The sequence below is a fragment of the Mus caroli genome, chromosome 9 (assembly GCF_900094665.2).
Source record: "Mus caroli chromosome 9, CAROLI_EIJ_v1.1, whole genome shotgun sequence".
Classification (NCBI taxonomy): domain Eukaryota; kingdom Metazoa; phylum Chordata; class Mammalia; order Rodentia; family Muridae; genus Mus; species Mus caroli.
This window is the reverse complement of record NC_034578.1, coordinates 46,372,984-46,391,366: the sequence shown is the minus strand read 5'-3', so window position 1 is coordinate 46,391,366 and position 18,383 is coordinate 46,372,984. Positions and strand designations below refer to the sequence as shown.

Sequence of the window (18,383 nt, the reverse complement as noted above, 5' to 3'; positions counted from 1 at the left end):
CCCTATGAGGCAAATACCTCAGAGAAGACCCTGTTCTTCAGCCATCACCTTTCCAGGGCCAGCCAAACACCAACCACAGGCAGGAGAAATGGTCATAGATCATACAGCTGTGGAGTGTTGGGGAGGCTCCCCTATGCTCTACCATGGTCAACTGTGGTAGGATGACAGTTTGGGGTAGGCCCATCTTGCCTGCCCTGTCTGGAGAGCTTGCTTAGCTGCTGAGTTCAATTATCATCAAGATTGCTCCTCTTGGGAAGTCAGGCCAGAAAGGGGACAGGTTGCCTGCCCTGTAGGGTTTTTATGTGCCAACGTGGGTAGCACCAGAAGGAAAGCTTGGTGTGTGGTTCTTTATAATCGTTTGTGTGTGAGTGGGTTTGTGGGGTGGATGTATGTGGAGCCTGCAGCCAGTGGGCAGGTCAGTTTAAGCTGTAGATTAGAAGTGTCAGTTGGTTGATTTCACAATGGGGAGGGCCTTCTTGCTCAGCTTAGGGTCCTGTGTCTCTACACATCCTGGAAGGAATTTCTTAGATGTGGCTACAGAAAGTTGCCCTCATTTGTGGCTCAATAGGATGTCCAAATGGAGATGGTTCTGCCTTTCTTCTATCTCTTCTTTCCTGTGTTCTTTGGTTACTTTTCCATTGCAATCAGGAGTGTGACACCCATGCCTATGCAGATCCACACTTTGAGCCTCTTAGGACTCAGGGAATAGTGAGGCCTGGGTTAAGCCGTTTGCACCAGGAGATAAGCTAGTTCTTCTCCAGACGAGACTGGATAGACAGCGTGCTGTCTATCCAAGCTGGGCACTGCCAGTGACTTCACCTTCTAGGTTTCCAGCATTAGAGAGAAAAATGCTAGAATGCTCAACCTGCAGAGGCCTTGTAGGACATCATCCAGGCTGCATTAGAACCAGATAGCAATAGGAGGACTTGCCTTGTCCATGGTGACTGTGCCTGCTGTCCAAGAACTTAAAGGACATGACTCTGGTTGGACCATCCTGGCCGTTTTATTGGAATTGGAGAACAAAGCCTCTTTGCATCACAAGAGGTACCTTTGTGGCCAAATTCCGTGGTCTTCAGGGCGGTAGAAGGTGAGATGTTCAGAACCCTCCCACATGGACAGTGAAGGTAGGGCTTGTATGGTAGGAAGACAGGTCTGCCTGGGCTCTCCAGATTGCCACATTCTGACCATAGTGTAGCCCTCCACTGCACCTCAGCAAACCTAGACACAGAAGCACATTCTCCCCGCCCGCTCCTAAGAGGCTTCGTCTTAGCAAGAGGGTTACCCTCTCCTGCTCTGCCCCTGCTGTTCTGCCGCAGAGGCTCCTGTTCTCTCACTTTAATTTCATTTGCTCGCTGGCCCCGACCCCCAAATTAACCTGCTATGCTGCTTCTGGCCTTGCTGAGCTGCTGACCCAGTCTATGATGTTGATAGAGCGCTGAACTCTCTAACTTTTGTCAGCCTAACTTACTAAGTTGAATTAACCTTGGATTCTTGTTTTTTCTATATTTGACCTATTTTTCCTTTCTTTTTTTTTTTATCTATTCTTTTCCTCTGTTTCTGTCTCTGCCTTCTCTTTCCTCCCCGCCCACAATCCCCACCCCCCATGTGTCTCCTGTCACACCTGCCACCCTGGACGTCACTGGGACATCCCTACTGCCAAATTTATGTCTCAACAACCACCTTTCCTCTGGGACCCATTGCTTGGCACCTGCAGCCACCCTGGGAGGAAGCTCCACCTCCTACACCTTGGTCTCATTGCTTTTCTCTGCGGTGACTCTTGTTCTGCTCTGTTAGAAACTTGAACATGCATGTGCGCGAGCTCTCATGTGCGCATGCGCACATGCACACACACACACACATGCACACACACACACACACACACATACACACACACCATTGTATTTGATTAAAAGCCCAGTTCCTATGAAAATGATCAGTTGTCCCTCTTTGAAAGAACCTTTCAGGACCACAGTGGCACAGCCACAGCCACTGAGAGAGTGGCTCTGTGTGAACGAGGAAAGTCTTGGTGACTGGAAACAGATTTACCTCCTAAGATTTTTGTCATTCAGTGATACTTTTTTGTCACTTCTTATGGAGTCTGTCCCCTTTTTAATAGTAGTAAAAAATATATATATGAAGAAGAAGAACTTGAAAGATCTTTCTTCCAATACTATTTTTTGAAAAAAAAAAACAAACTTGTGCAAAGTTTACGGAGATGTCACTACCATCTTGTTGCTTGTGTCTTTGCTGTTTATACCTAACGTGCAGCAGCAGAGAAATTCTAGACTTCTAAAGCTTGGCTCAGATTACTGTGAAGGTCAGCGCATGTGTCCCTTGTCCTAACACTGTGCCCACCACCTCTCAATAGGTAGCTTTACCTGCATTTAAGTATTTGAGCACCCACGTTGGAAGAGCCCCCTGGGTGACTCGCCTAAGCATTCTGCTGCCCCGATAGGCAAATTAAATCTCCTGTTGCCCACGCAGTGGGAAAAGTTAAAAATCATCTATTCTTCTGGAGCTGATGAACATTCTGGAAAGGGCCGGTGTTAGTCTCAACATCTGCTGTGTCTCTGTGACATGCCCGGTAGGAATGGGCTTTGCTGTCTGATTACCCTGTAAAGCTGGCTATTCCACTCCTCAGTAGGATGCTTCAGATGAGCGCTAAACCTCCAGGTCCTGGTGGCAGGTCCAGTTGCGACCTCCATCATCACCATAAGCACAGGATGCTGGGTAGTTTGGAAGCCAAGCATCCACTGTGAGTCAGTCACTCTCCCCTCTGTCCCCTGCATGCTCCAAAGAGCACAAGGTAAGGGGCCGAGGGACATTCTACTCCCCCACAGTGTTCATCAATCAGGCAGTGTGTCTGACAGTACTCCCACAGCACTCCCCCGCTTGCCTACTGGCCTCCATGACACTTTTTAAATGTTTATGAAAAAGCCAGGAACTTCTGTTGCTGTCGGGCAGTTCAGGGAGAAGAAGAGGTGGGTGTGCTACAGTCGGATGCATGAGAGCCACGGCTGAAACCCAGCCAATAGTGTCAGTGTGCGATGGACCTTCTAATGAATAAAGCCCCCTCCCCTCCAGTGGCACCCGTCATTCTACCTATGTCATTTCTGACCATCTCCACAGTTTTCTTTATGTTCTCTTTGGTTTTTCACCTATTTTGTTTCTGTTGTCATTTTTTTTTTGTAATGCTCAAAGACTAGCCTTTGCCTTTGGGAAGAAAAATGACTCCAAATGGTGGTCTGCAGACTATTGCCACCCTGCCAGTGTGGTGCATTGCCACCTGCCAGTGTCCCCAAGTGTTCAAAACAGAGGCTTCACACTGCTCAGCAGCTAAAAATGATAGTGCCTCTCTCCGATATGAACTTCTGCTCTGGACCCCGTGGCCTCTTCGCACCAGCTCAGTGAAGCAAGGTGACATGGGGCAGTACAGCAGAGAAAATAACATGGGCCTCAAGGCCTGCTATGAGAGTCACAGGTCATTTAAGGAAAGCATCAGGGAGGGCAAGAGAGGTCCCACCATTGTCCTCTTCTGATGGCCCTAGACAGATGTCACATGCATACACTCTAGAACTCGGTTCAGAGAGTCTGCCTCAGCCTCGTCTCTGACCCACTCACAGGAGAGAGACAGTGTCAGTATTTCTAAAGGGACCTCTGGAGATCAACCTACATGTCCAGAACCAAGCATGGTTCTGGGCTCTTAGCAGACACAAGGTCCAGCCAGCTTGTGGCTTGTAATGCTATGGCCTACCAGACACAGCTTTATTGTGCACTCGCCCCTGCCAGACACTGGGCCCCTCCATATGAAGGCTGTGGCTCCTGGCCTAGCCGGGAGTCTTTAAGAGAGCGGCTCCCAGGAATCCCCAAGGGAGTGAGCTCACCCCCACCTCTGCACTGTGTATTAGTACAGACCGTACACCATGTATCTACCATGAGGGTTCTCTGCTCTTTTTTTTTTTTTTGAATATTTATACAGCAGGTTCAGATCACATTTTTCTACTAATAAGAATGCTAACATCATTGTGTAGATAATCAGCAAGACTTTATGAAGTTTACACCTTTGCATTATTAAAGGATATAACAGTTCGTGTAAACCCAACAGTGTGTTTTGATTTTCTTTGACTTTTGTGTCCAACACAGTGATATAAACCCTCTCCCTCCACCTCATGTGCACTTGGTAACTGATTACCAGGAGAAACACTTAAATCCTACCCCACACTTGGTGAGAAGGAGAGTTCTAGTGGAAGGCATTTTCTCATGGAAATCATTATTGTCTTCCTAAGGGATCCCAGGGTGGTCAGGTTCTCTGCTGCCTGGGAATCCTGAGAAGAGAGGAATGAGCCTTTGCAAAATTGTAGTCACTCTGAAGCCTGCATCAGGGATGGCATGTTCCACCAGCTGCAGAGCTCTCTAGCAAGGCCTTCTGGGTATGCAGAGACCTTTTCTCCCCCTAACAGTACACACACACATGCATTTGTGCATGAGAGCAGTGCACACATGAGTGTGTACACACACACACACACGTACACACACACACCCGATAGATAGAAACTAAGGGGATCTTCTGTTGACAGCTTGCATTCTCTGCCTAGCCAACTCCAGGAAGGAGCAAGCAAACATATAAGGGGTTAATGAGAGAACGAGCTCCCTAGCTCAGCCATTCTGGTAATCTGACAGTCATACTGGGGCCAGGACTTCTGTACCTGGGGCCATGGTACAATAACTCAGACCCAGCTGGGCACATGGAATGTGACATCCATTTAAGGGCATAAGAAAGCATACATATATATATGTGAGTCTCAGCCTTAAGGCAAGCCAGTTCCTGCTTGGAACACCAAGCTCTCAAGCCAGGAACCACAGACGGTTGACAGCCCCAGCCAGGCACTGCTCAAGGCAGCTCTTACCTGGGGTGCATGTGAAAGCTGCCCCACGAAGTCTTCTTGATGTGCTAGATATCTTTGTGCTGGGCTTGTCAGGGAGGCAAGGTGAAGATCACGGCTAAGATAGACATCTGAAAGGGTTTCCTTTGCCTTTCCTTTGACGGTTTGTTCAGGAAGGTGCAGGATCTAGACCTGGTACTACTAGTTCTCCTGAACTAAACTACTCTGTAATACCCACAAAGATGTGATGTCTCCTGACTCCAGTGCCCTTTAATTTGTACACAGCCTTTCCTTGTTCCCATCTCTCTGTCAGGGTCACCACCATTCCCTCCAACTTCAGGAGTACTCACTTCCTATAGAAGAATCAGTCCTTGGAAGTGGTGGGCCCCTTTCAGGAAAGAGTCTTTGCTCTGTCTGTCTGTCTATCTATCTATCTATCTATCTATCTATCTATCTATCTATCTCTGATCAAATTTGTTATGTCTGAGACCTGGACAAACTCTAGAATCAGGCATGAGTCACTGGGATTGAGGACAGACAGGCAAGGGTTAGGAATGGTGGCCCTCATGTGACCTGGGTACTTGTCCAAATCCCAGTTCCTGACCCTCACCCCCAACTGGTTCTAGCTCTAGAATGAAGAGCCCCGATGCTAAGTATTTAAAGAAGCCTCCTCAGGAACCCCACCAGAGTCAGAGAATCGCTGCTAAAAAAGGCATTTGACTTTTGTGCAAAATCTAAATTGCAAAGATGAATGGCTAATTGCAATGGTGATAGGAGCTACTAGCATTCCAGTCTTCCTAATACACACTATAGAGACTGACATCTTGGGAACAGTGTCATGTGTGGCACACTGTACAAGTTGAGTTTGAGATGAGGTATTTATGGTTGATAAAGATTTGCAGACTGTCCTCCACCCAAGGCCCTTCCAGATACAGGTATCTCATCCAGGATCATCGTCAGAGGCACAACATCTCTCTAAAGAGCTTGTCTGGTCTCTGCTTAACGGTTTCCAGAAACAGCACTTGCAAGAAACGGAGCTTCCAAGGCAGCTCACTCTGTTTGACTTCCTATGCTTGCCAGTCCTTCCTGAGGGGCTGTCGTCTGCTCTTCCCCCTATAGTAGCACCTAAAGATGCTGTGAAGAATACAGGTCCATTTCCTCCCCATAGCACACAATTAAATGCTTGGAATGATGTTTTCATCCCCAGGCTGAAGACTCATTCAGTCACCCAACAAATAGTCTGTGAACATTTGCCCAATGTCAGAGTCACACTAGCAGCTAGGGAGACAGAGAAGAGAGTGGGCGCCTGCCTGCTTGAATGTTCTAGAGAACCCATGCAGGAGCGGTGCGCATACGTGCCTATAAATGCTCAGGGGAATCAAGTCAGATGGGAGCAAGAGGAGAGTAGAGCAGAGTAGCTTGTTAGATAAGGACGATAAAGAAGGTAGTAGATATCCAAGAAGATAATGTGAAATTTGAGGTGCTGTAAGACAGCATAGCTATACAGTCAGCAAGCCTTGGAGAGATGATAGGATACCATGTCCATGGGGAAGCAAGCAGACCAGCCTGGGCTGGAATACAACACTAAAAGTCAGACCCTAGTTTACAAGGGTCTGCGGGGGAGTGGGGGGGGGGGGTTCTGTAAGGAGCCGCCTTCACATTTGCCATTACAAGATGGCGCTGATGGCACTGACACCTGTGTTCTAAGTAGTAAACAAGCAAGCTGCGCATGTGCCGGGGTAGCTTTCCACGCCATGTGCTCTGCCTTTCCCGTGACGACAACTCNGGCTGATGGGCTGCAGCCAATCAGGGAGTGACACGTCCGAGGCGGAGGACAGTCCTCCATAAAAGGGAGAGGGCTCCGCCATCTCTCTCTCTCTCTCTCTGGCTCTCTCTCTGGCTCTCTTCTCCACTGGCTCCTGATGGGGTAAGCAATAAAGCTTGTGCTGCAGAAGATTCCGGTTGCCCTGAGCGTGTTCTTACCAGGGGAACAAAAGCGCGAGCAATAGGGTTCTACACAGAGGCCATGACACATGTGAGACCAGATCAGCTGAGCAAGGCTTCAAACTTTGATCTACTTTTTTCCTTATATGGCATTATGTTCTTCACTCTTGGATACATCCATTCAAATATGCTTAGACCCGGTGGTGAAACCTTCAGCTGGTTCTGCTGGGCCCAGAGCAAATGCTGTCCCACCACTGTACTCGCACCCTCAGAACAGCTTTCCCCGTGGTTTATTTTCCCTCTTTGAAGAGATGAGCAGCCATGAGGCTAGAGACATGGCTCAGGAGTTATGAGATGATCAGTCACATAGGACTTCTTTGATGTATGGAGCTGAAGATAAAAAAAAAAAAAAAAAACATTGCTGCTGAGATGGATGTGGTAGGCTGTGTCTATAATCAGATCAAGAGGCCTAGGCAGCAAGAGTCTCATAAATGTGAAGCTAGCCTGAGCTTCACAAAGAGACCCAGACTAGCCTGGGCTATAGAGAAATAAAACTTGCTCTCAAAAGAATTTTTATGAGTGCCACTAAGTACCAAAATTCATACGTATCCCCCCAAAAAACTCCTTTGATACTTTAGCTCTTTCCTCATGAAGTCTGCACTGGACACCTACTAGGTGTCAGAGACTGAGGCTAAGATGACTTTCCTATTCAAGGAAACCCCTTGGGATCCTAAAGATCAAGGAGGTCAAGGCATCTCCTTCCGTCCCCATACAAGAGTGAGGGTCACAGAGTTCTCAAGAGTCCCTCCAGCTGAGGGCTGAAGCCAGGAGCGGTGCCAAAGCCCACACACCTGTCTTTCACTCATGTTGGGGCATCTCAGAGACAGCAGCTGGGGGCCCCAGTGAAGGATTAAAAGGGACCAGCCCAAAGTCCTGAGGAAGAGAGAATGGGAAACAAGCCGAGGTCCTAAAGAGTGAAAACATCTGAAAACCTGGAGCCTCCTCCAGCTTAGGGCTTAGGGCCCCGCGAGGAGTTGGTGTGAGGGTTCCTCTCAGGCATCCTGGGCCAGAATTGAAGCTTGTAATTAGGAACAGTGGAAACCCTTAAGAAGCACTACAGTACCTCAGTGAGGCGTCCTAGTACAGCAGAACACATGCTACATCAGGAACGGAGCATGGTGGCCTGGTGTGGTGGCTCACACCTGTAAACACAGCTCTCGGGAACTAAAGACAAAGGGATCAGAGCCCCTAGCCAGTGAGATCCTGTTGCAAATATCCAACAGTATTAAAAGAGAGACAGTAGCCCACAGGCAGTACTGTTCCTGCCCTTGTCTGGAGGGATGACCTAAGATAAGATTGTCAATCTGCTGGACTTAGCCATTTGGCAAATTATAGTATATTTACCATGAAGACAGTTGGGGCCAATTCCCAAGTACTGTTATCTGTGGTCCTTGCAGCCATTCTGAAAACCTAAGTGGTCTTAGTCCCTTGGGAGCACAGGACACATCAGGCAGGGTAGAATGGTAGAATGGAATGGGACTAATGAGTAAGAAGTGCCCTGTGACCATCTGAGACTATTGTCCCCACAATGACTTACATAGGCAGAACTCTGTGCAGAGCTTTGCTTCCTGCACTGATACCAGCACTGATGGGAGTCATCTAGAGTCAGTGGGTCCCTCCCAGAAAACTGGTGTGAGTGACGCCACACAGGGAACACAGGCAGGGTCTTCTGTGGGAAAAATCTATAGGCCAAGGCCTCAGAGGTCTACTAATGGTTACCAAAGGAACTAGACAGTGAAGCCCCAGCCAGAGTTAGGAGGCTGGGTGCTGTTGGGATGTGAGACTGTGAGTCTATGGGCACTTGTCCTGTGTGTGGGTGTGACTGTCTGTGAGAATGTTCAGATCTGGGTAAGTCTACAGGTTTTCCTGAAGTCTGCTCCCAGAATGCCCGGCTCCCATGTGGTGAGTATTCCCAGACCCCCCTCGCCTTACCTGTGGGGCCTGGGGAGGCTGCCATGTCTCCAGAGTTGGTAGGCCACATTCATCCTCCTGAGGCCTGAGAAATGATAAGCTGAGCCCCAGTTCCCTCATAGTTAAAGTCCGTTGGACTTACTCTTCAAGAGTGGAGAGGAACTTGAATCATATGTTGGGCATCCCACTGGGTCTGGCATCTCCTCAAGACCCAAGGCAGTCTTGGGAACCCCATATGGGACCCTGTCTGTCACTGAGCCTAGAGCCATAGCATAGCCTGAAGACAGGAATCACTGCCTGACGAACCAGGAAAAATATTTTGCATTGGTCCAGAGATACATCAGGGCCTGCCTGGATTCGCCCTCACTCAGTGCCCTCAAAGACTACCTGACGGGGCTTCCAGGATTCGTAAAGATCAGTTGAGCACATGCCTTAGGGAAGAGGTTCAGAGTGGGTTGGGAGGCAAGAGTGAAGACACAATCTCCTCTCTCATCTTAATCTGTGGGAGTCCTCAAACCCCATCTCCTGCATGAGATGAGGCAATGTGTCCCATCTGAAAAGTGCAGAGAACCTATTGTCCCTACACCAGGCATAAGAAGGCCCCGATGAAGGTGCCATTGGTCACAAATGCCTTGGCTTCATGCTCAGGCCCTGTTCCATCCCAGGGATGGCTGTTCTTAGTCTCAGGGGTTCAGGGTCCTACTCTACCCCAGGGATGGATGTTCATAGGGCCTGGGGCTCAGGGTACCACTCCACCCTAGGGATGGCTGTTTACAGGGCCAGGGGCTCATGCACAAACCTGCTAACCACAGACCACTTCTTTCCCACTTAAGCCAATGGCAGCCCCACCGCAGGCCTGAGCACAGGCGCCATTGTGGGCATCCTCATTGTCATCTTCGTCCTGCTCCTGGTGGTCATGGATATCACCTGCTACTTCCTGAACAAGTGTGGCCTGCTCATGTGCATCGCTGTTAACCTGTGTGGCAAAGCTGGGCCCGGAGCCAAGGGCAAAGACATGGAGGAGGGCAAGGCTGCTTTCTCGTGAGTAAAAACCCGTCCTGTCAGTGCGGTGTAGGCTCTGCCCCAGCCCAGGGTCTGGCTCTGTGCTATCTGAGAGTGCTCTAGTGACCTCCCTGACTCGAAGCATGGGTTTAAGGCCAGCTGGGGTAACAGCTTGAAGAGCAGTGCCTTTGGCCCACCCTAGGTTCTAAAGCCTCATAAAGATTTGAATCTTTCTGATGATGTCAAGAGGTGGGACTTGTCAGATTTAAACTTGGAAAGGAGCTGTGGTGGAAGGAACCAGCCTTGGAGGAAGACACTTAACCTCTCTCTTCATTTACTGTTCAAATGCCCGTCTTGCAGCTACTGAAGGCAAGACCCTGTATCCTGGCTCTAGGGCACCAAAGGGAGAGAAATGAAGGACAATGTGTATGTTCTTCCCACCAGCAGCATCTGTTCGCTAGTTAGTAGGAGATATCGAAGTCCGTGGGTGAATGAGGCTGTTGTAGCAAGCTGAGAAAGGATGGAGTAAGAAGATAAATTGCTTAACACCCCCACATGCAAGTAACTCTTTAGATAGGTAGATAGATAGATAGATAGATAGATAGATAGATAGATGCATGTATATATATAATATATACATATATATATGCATACATACACACAGGTCTGTGTATGCACAGTTACAAATACATTTTTATGCATGCATATACATGTGTGCACATAAGTTTGCATCTGAGCAGTTAACTGCACTGTGCTTAAAACCTTTTCTCATTTAGTTCTCATAGTTAGTCAAGGTATATGCTTACTTGTCCTAATGTACAGATGGAAGGACTGCGGGAGGGGTGAGGTGAGGTGAGGTGAGGTGAGGTGAGGTGAGGTGAGATGAGGTAATTATCTGATGTATAGGGACTGCACTGCCGCAGACACAATCATCCAGCCCACTCTGATAGCCACAGGCGAAACCCCGATGCCCCTCCTTACAGCTTCTTTCTTCGATGACTTTCCTGGGAAGCCATCCTGGGATCTAACCAGTGGAACTCTCTCCACAGGAAAGATGAGTCGAAAGAACCCATTGTGGAGGTCCGAACGGAGGAAGAACGGACTCCAAACCACGATGGGGGGAAGCACACAGAGCCCAACGAGACCACGCCGCTGACAGAGCCCGAGTACGTGGAGTAGGAGGGATTGTCGCCTCAGTAGAACCCCAACTCCACCTTATCACCCTACCCCAACCTTCCCCGCTTCTCACCCTCGGCTCCTGGCCAAACATGGAAGCCAGAGCTCTGGAGCCCTGGGTCAGAAGACCTTCTGAACCCACTCTCCGCAGAGAGAAGACGTTCTGGCTTCTCCTTGGATCCTAATGGGTGCCTTGCCAGGCTCGTTGCATAAGTGGGCTCCCTGGAGTGTTCCAAAGTTCCACACATATTCTAGGAATGGCTTAACTTCATTGTGAGAGAGGACTAGCCCATTTCATTTAGGATTTCTTGAAAAATCTTCAGGACCTGGGTAGGTTCCTTGGTCTTCTTCCACTCAGAAACCTTGGAGATCTTCAGGGGTTCTGACCAGCCATGGCTGATAGCCTTGAAGGAAATACATATCACAGGAACACCAATCTATAGCTGGAAGAGACCTTGGCAACTAGGAGCTGTTTGGAGCACTGGTCCTCTTCATTCTGGCTCTCCCCATGCCTGCCTAGGAAGAATTGTAAGGTAGCTGGACATGCCCCTAGGGGGCTCCAGAAACCTAGAGATGATAGACATCAGCTGCCTTCCCTGGAGTGGAGATCCAGAGCAGCACAAGAGAATGCTAGACAGAGCAGTAGGGAACTGGAGCCCTGTACAGAGAGCTGAAGGGGTGTCAGCATGGAAGAAGGCTAGCAGATCCCTTTGAGACTGCCACGTTCTTTGTTGTCTCCTGTGTCCTCTTCTGCCCGCCTGGGGCATGTACTTCCTCTTGTCCTTGTTTCTCCGTGGGCCCATGTTCCTGCCCGTGTATGGTTGCATGCCCACCCTCCCACCGCTCCTCTCCTCAGCTCCTATCTAGCTTCTCTGTCATGTCTCAGCTTCATTGTCTATTCTCTTTCTACTTCCTGTCCTCCCCACAGGCTGCCTGCCGACACCACAGCCACTGTCGAGGACATGCTGCCTTCTGTCACCACCGTCACCACTAACTCTGACACTATCACCGAAACCTTTGCCACTGCTCAGAACAGCCCTACCAGTGAGACCACTACACTGACCTCCAGTATTGCCCCACCGGCCACAACTGTGCCAGACTCAAATTCTGTGCCCGCTGGTCAGGCCACCCCTTCCAAGGGTGTCACTGTTTCATCCTCGTCCCCAGCCTCAGCCCCCAAAGTTGCTCCTCTAGTTGACCTGAGTGATACTCCAACTTCAGCTCCCTCTGCTAGCAATCTGTCCTCCACTGTCTTGGCTAACCAAGGAGCTGTACTCAGTCCTAGCACCCCTGCCAGTGCGGGAGAGACCTCCAAGGCCCCTCTAGCCAGTAAGGCCTCCCCCGCTCCTACCCCCACTCCAGCTGGGGCAGCCAGCCCCTTAGCAGCAGTAGCCGCCCCTGCCACAGATGCCCCCCAGGCCAAGCAGGAAGCCCCCAGCACCAAAGGTCCGGACCCAGAGCCCACCCAGCCTGGCACGGTGAAGAACCCACCTGAGGCAGCCACAGCCCCTGCTAGCCCGAAGAGCAAGGCTGCAACCACAAACCCTTCCCAGGGCGAGGACTTAAAAATGGACGAAGGGAACTTCAAGACCCCAGATATTGACCTTGCAAAGGATGTTTTTGCAGCCCTGGGCTCTCCTGCTCCTGCCACTGGGGCCAGTGGACAAGCCTCTGAGCTTGCTCCTTCCACTGCAGACAGCACTGTGCCTCCCGCACCAGCAAAGACCGAGTACGGCCACTCTTTGTCCACTGTCATTGGGTTGTGTCCCGTAGTGGTGTGTGTCTGTGCTGTGTTATGTCCTCCGTGTTCGATGTGTCCTCAGCCTCTTGCAGGGCTTCTATGATACCACTGTCAGCCAGGGGCCTGGGATGATGCAGGAACAGGGGCAGGCAATGGGATGGGCGATGTCAGGGGCGAAGGAGCTGCGTAATTCGCTCCATAATTAGGTCATGTTCCTTAGGTTCCATCCTTATAATCCTAGCCATCTGCCTGCCCCCCGGGGGATGCCTTTGCAGTTGGGCCACTGATGAGCAGAGTTTGAGAAGGCACTACGGAGGCCAATGTGCCTTTATCTGCCATCCTGGGCCCATAGTTGTATGTGTTATCCAAGGCCAGGCCAAGACCTCCCAAGAATGGCAAAGTGGTATTCAGAAAGAAATAGCTAGCTTCTGGTGAGGTGCTTGTACAAGGAGGATGTAGCCACAGACAGCTCTTTCCCACACGGGCTGCGAGGCTCACTCTTCCCCTACCCAAGACTCTCAGGCACTCATGCCTGTCTCCAAACTCAAGTTCTCATCCTTCAGCTTTCTGCAGTGTGATGCTAACCAAATGCGTTGGCATGAACAGGTAGCTGCACTTGCTCTACCGCGTCTTTAGGCTTGACTCTGTCCTGGAAGACCTGTGGAGACAGAGGCACGCCTGGACTTTTACAAAAGTCAATGTGGCTGTCCCTTCCAGTCTCTTATAGCAAGCAGGCCCATGCTAGCCTCTTGCCACCCTGGTAACAGTATTCTCTCACGCTACTCAAGCCACCAAAGAGTTCCCATCCTGAAACAGTATGGGATGAAGCTTTGGGGCAGGCAAAAGAGAAGTGGTTTATGGTAGGAATTCCTAGAACTGGTGCCAGAGGCAGAGCCTGGGGCACCCCACTGTGTCGCAGTGGGAGAGAGGAACTCCCAGGTTAACATGGGCTGGGGAAAGTTAAGGCTGGAGGAGGAGACCATTGTTCTTGGCTAGTGCAACTCCACCTAGCCATCTGCACCTTGGAATTATGGTTGTGTTTAAAGTCACTATACCCAGGATTTCTGGGGACATGCCCCAGGTGTGAGTGGTTTGGAGGGCTCTCAGGTGATTTCAATGTGCATGCAAGGTTAGATGTTGGAGCTGCAACTGAAGCCTCCTCCATCCCATGTGGCACTGGGAGCGAGGGGAGGGGGGTATTTTCAGAGCTCTACAAAGTGGTCTTAGCAACACTGTTTCTGTTTCTCTACAGGAAGGGCCCTGTAGAAACAAAGTCTGAGCCTCCGGAGTCAGAAGCCAAGCCAGCACCAACTGAAGTCAAGACCGTCCCCAGTGATGCCACACAAACAAAAGAGAATGAGAGCAAAGCATGATGGGTACCAAGCAACAAGCAAAGATCAAAATGAAAAATGACACAGCGGCTTCACCAGAGCATCCCCAAATAATCTCCCCCCTCTCTCTCACTCACACACACACACACACACACACACACACACACACACACACTCATTCCTCTAGTGTCTTTTGCCTTTAAAAACAAAACCAACAAAACCAGATAAACACGGGAATGCCTTTTTGTAGGGTTCTAGAAAGGGCTCCTGTGTCTTACACTCACTTGTTAAGAAAAAAAGAGACAAAAAGGTTAAACCCACAGCCAAACTAGGACACTCTGTTCCCTGAAACCATTTAAAAATCAGACAAAAGGGCCCCAGATTAGGAATCTAGGAAGCTCAGATTGAAGAAAGAAAGAAAGAAAGAAAGAAAGAAAGAAAGAAAGAAAGAAAGAAAGAAAGAAAGAAAGAAAGAAAGAAAGAAAGAAAGAAAGAAAGAAAGAAAAGAAAGAAAGAAAAATCTAGGCTCGGGGAGGCTGCAATGGGTATTACCCAATTGGCACAGATCAGTTTCAGAAAAAAAAAAAAAATGCTTCCAAGAACTTAGACTAAGGAATGAACCAAGCCCACAGTTTATTTTTATACTTTCAGTCAAGTTGGAACTCTGTCGAACCTCACAAATAAGTTATACTTTCCGTTCAGTTTGTGTTTGTTCCGTATGCGGAGTGTGGCACTCTGGCTAGCTGCGTTCAGTTCCCACGGGGACTCCTGTTTCTTAGGAAGCATGCCAAATGCCAGCTTATTCAGTTCTTTCGCTTTTGATTTTTTTTCTCCACTCTTTCTTTTCTTTCCCTTTCTTCCCCTTTTTTCAAGTTTGCTTTCCAGTGTTTACAAGTTGACAGACTATGTTTGACTTTGGTTGCGTTTAGTGTCCCTGTATAAAATAGCTGCCCCCCCCCCTGTTTTTTCTTTAAGCAACAGGTACCCCATAGAGGCAGGTAGAATCCTCCCGGTTGCTTTTAGCATGGGTGAAGGTTACAAAAGATGATTGTTTACAGTGGCTCTATCCCCTAACCATCCCCTGCCCTACCCTGAGGATTCTGACTCATTACAGTTTTCACCTGTGTCAAACTGGGGCGAAAGCCCCTCCTTCTGAAATGATTTTGCCTTTTTTTTTCTGTTAATTCTGTTGCCGTTTCTTAGGGGGAGATGGGGGATGTTAGACCACTTTCGGATTAGCTGCCACCTGCCTGTGTCTGTGACACTGGACCTGCCGCCCAGGTGTCTGCGCACCCTTCCTCTGAAGGACTCCTTTGGCTTTGTTGAATGAAGCAGAGAAGATTGTATAGTTGGGGCTGGTCTTGGTGAACACACTTTTCTTTTTTTCTTTTTTCTTTTTTCTTTTTTTTTCCTTTTTTTACCCCAGACACCTCCTTTTTGTAGAAAGCCAAATAAAATATATACATACCATTTCCTTTAGAGCCCAGAATCTAGATTTGAGCGGAAGAGCGCGTGTGCTTCAGGGAAGTAGTGTCTCCTTTTGGAAATCTATGGAAGTCAAGTGACATCGGCCTTCTGTTCAGTTAGGCAACATTTGTAAAAACAAAAAACAAATATCGTCTGGAGTAATAATACAACTCTCCTGGATCGAAAACCAAGTGGGGGGAAAATACAGAAACTTTCAGGGGATGGGAGGGGGGAGAAGGGAAAAGCCAGCCCTTTGTATAGAAATTTTGCTTTTGTTTTTTCATTCTGCTTTAGAACGCAAGCTTGTGCACTGTGGATGCGTGAATATTTTAGTGTGAAACGTGTTTTTGTCATAGTATTGAAATAAAACTTCAACATAGTTTGGTTGTGGAAGGTATAGCAGATAGTTCAGAAAAAAAAAAAACACAAACAACTATTCAGGAAACAAAACAAAACAAATCCCAAAAGGAAAAAAAGGAATCAAAGCCTTTTAATAGGCAATAAAACAGAGTGATGCTGATGAAGAGGACACTAAGCCAACAGACGTCCCCCAGACAGCACGTGTTCCTTTCCCAAGTACAAAGTGACAAGAGGTTAGGGTGGCCAGACGCACCCTGTGGGCCACATCCCCCAGGGTTCTGACACTTCTGCAGTGTGACCAGTGGTGTTGCTAGATTATAATTTCAAACTGTGAAAAATAATGGTCTCGTCCTTTGCTCAGTGTGGGGTTATTTTGCATTTTCTCAGCTCCCGGGGAATGGGAATGGAGGATCGCAGAACACTCAGCCCAGCCCAGCCCAGCCCAGCCCAGCCCCTTTCATTCCAGGGCCTGCACAGATCCACAGTTCACGTACACGGGTCCTCAGGAAGAGCTATGGGGTAGACAACTCTGAGGGCACTTAGCAGAATGGGAGAGCTGGGTAGCAGCACCCGAGCCAGGTCCTCGCGGTGAGGGGCAGACTCCTCGGGCCACAGCCTGTTCCGGGGAATCGCTTTCCTATATGGTGAAGTCGGCGGCTGGACCGGCTCCGCTGAGGGCACACTGTACCTCCTGGAAACGGTGTACTCCACTGTTTGTGGTTGGATACACTGAGCTCAACTCTGATGATAAGAAGAGACAGAGGTATGGCCAACTCCAAAATAATGTGGCCCAGAGTAGCTGACCCCAGAACACTGGCCACTCATTTGCTGGAAGCCAAGACCGCCCACACTTTGATATGCCTCTCTCTTTATACATATGTTTGTCTCGCCATGCATGGGTTTTCCTTTCTTCCTTTTTCTGTTTCTTTTTATTTTTAAACAGCAGTAGTCTCTCTGATATCAAAGAGAGAGACAGTGTATCCCCCCCATTCTTTTATGTGAAGAAATAAGCATTTAGTTTTCTGTTGGGTTGGTTTTGGTTTTGGGGGGGGGTTGTTTGTTTGTTTGTTGTTTTAGTTTTTGGAAGGAGGAATGGACTCCACCAGTGTCAGTGTCGGTGTGTCTTATGTCTATGTGGCATACATTGTATCACATAAAGACCAGCATGGCCAAGTTCCGTGGGAAGGCTACCCAGGTGCCACCCGTGGGGTCTCCCAGTCCTGAAGGGCCAAGGTGTATCCAACAGGATTCTATGTCCTCATTTTCTATGGCACCTCCCATGTCCCGGGGTCTCACCCTCAGCTGTCCGTCTGGATGGTGGTGATCACACCTCCATTAACATCCTTACCCAGCATTCTGTACTTCGGGGGCCTTCTCTCTTGTTATAAAAACTTTTTACTGAGTGAAACATCAACACCACCTTTGTTTCCATTCTCACTGCTGTAAATACTGAGTACTAACTGAGAATTTTGACTTTGCATTCTGTCAGAATACTTGTGTTCAATAAAAATTGAAAGAAAAAAAAAAAAAACTCTAGTCCAACTGGGGTTTCTTTCTGCTCTGTGAGAGTGGCGTGCAAAGAAATATAGGCATGCCTGCATTCTAGGTTTTGGCTTTTCTTTGGTTAGTTAGTTGGTTTTAGGGCAGAGTTTGTGGTTGCTTTGGTTTTAGCACCCAGTAAGCGACATTAGTGTGTCTCTGACACACGTAATAGCTCAGCTCTGTAACCCTACTATTCAGTAGACTGAGGCAGGAGAGTTACCATGAATTTGAATTTGAATCTACATTGCTGTGGACTACACACTAACTTCCAAGTCAGCCTAGGCTACAGTGTAAGATCAAGTCTCAATAACAACAACAACCAAAGTGTATGTGTGTATATGTCTGGGTGTATGGGTATAAAACCATCTTGTGTTCATGTTGTACAGATTGGTAGAGAGGCTCCTGTTTAAAGGGCCCAAACCTGAGATTGGAAAAGACTCCATTATGATCCTGGTTCTGTCGATTCCCAGATGACCTTGGAAGAATTATTTAATCTCCCCAAGACTCAATTTTCTCAGTTGCTGTACAGGAAGTCCCCAGGGCATAGGTGTTGGTACTAGTTGATGAACAACACAACGTGTGTGTGTGTGTGTGTGTGTGTGTGTGTGTGTGTGTGTGTGTGTGTCTAGGATAGTGTTTTCTTCACTCATAACAGGAACTCAGAAAATAAGAAGTGTTGTTCCCATCACTGAGGGGCAGCACCACCAAGCACAGTCATAACAGCCAACACCTGAGCATCACAATCACACCTGTGAGGCGGATGTTTGAAGCATTTTTTCAGAACAATAAATGCCTCCTCCCTTTTGCTTTGTCTGTGTTTGGAGTCATAATTCAGCCCTGGGGATTTGTTAAGGTGGGCAGGAGTACAAACTCTAAATTCTCTGGCATCTGCTACCACGTGGCTCTCTGTAAACAACCTCTACAGTTAGAAGTGTCCATTAAACTCTGGACCTGATTCCTGAAGGA

The 18,383-nt window shown here is 48.5% G+C and overlaps 1 protein-coding gene across 16 annotated transcripts in view; it reads left to right on the top strand.

Annotated features, from left to right (window-relative positions):
• The window catches only part of Ncam1 (neural cell adhesion molecule 1), a 296,582-nt gene extending 279,186 nt beyond the window's left edge, over window positions 1-17,396 (top strand). For 7 of the 16 annotated variants that reach the window (XM_029481093.1, XM_029481092.1, XM_029481090.1 and 4 more), the window contains 4 exons: window positions 9,632-9,839; window positions 10,850-10,966; window positions 11,905-12,705; window positions 13,970-17,396. In XM_029481093.1, the coding sequence (XP_029336953.1) occupies window positions 9,632-9,839; window positions 10,850-10,966; window positions 11,905-12,705; window positions 13,970-14,090 (1,247 nt within the window). In that variant the 3' untranslated portion in view covers window positions 14,091-17,396. Of the gene's footprint in view, window positions 1-1,714; window positions 4,103-9,631; window positions 9,840-10,849; window positions 10,967-11,904; window positions 12,706-13,969 lie in introns of those variants that run through there. The other 9 variants (XM_021173416.2, XM_029481096.1, XM_029481095.1 and 6 more) reach the window with 3 other exon arrangements.
• The last annotated feature ends 987 nt before the right edge of the window (window positions 17,397-18,383 follow it).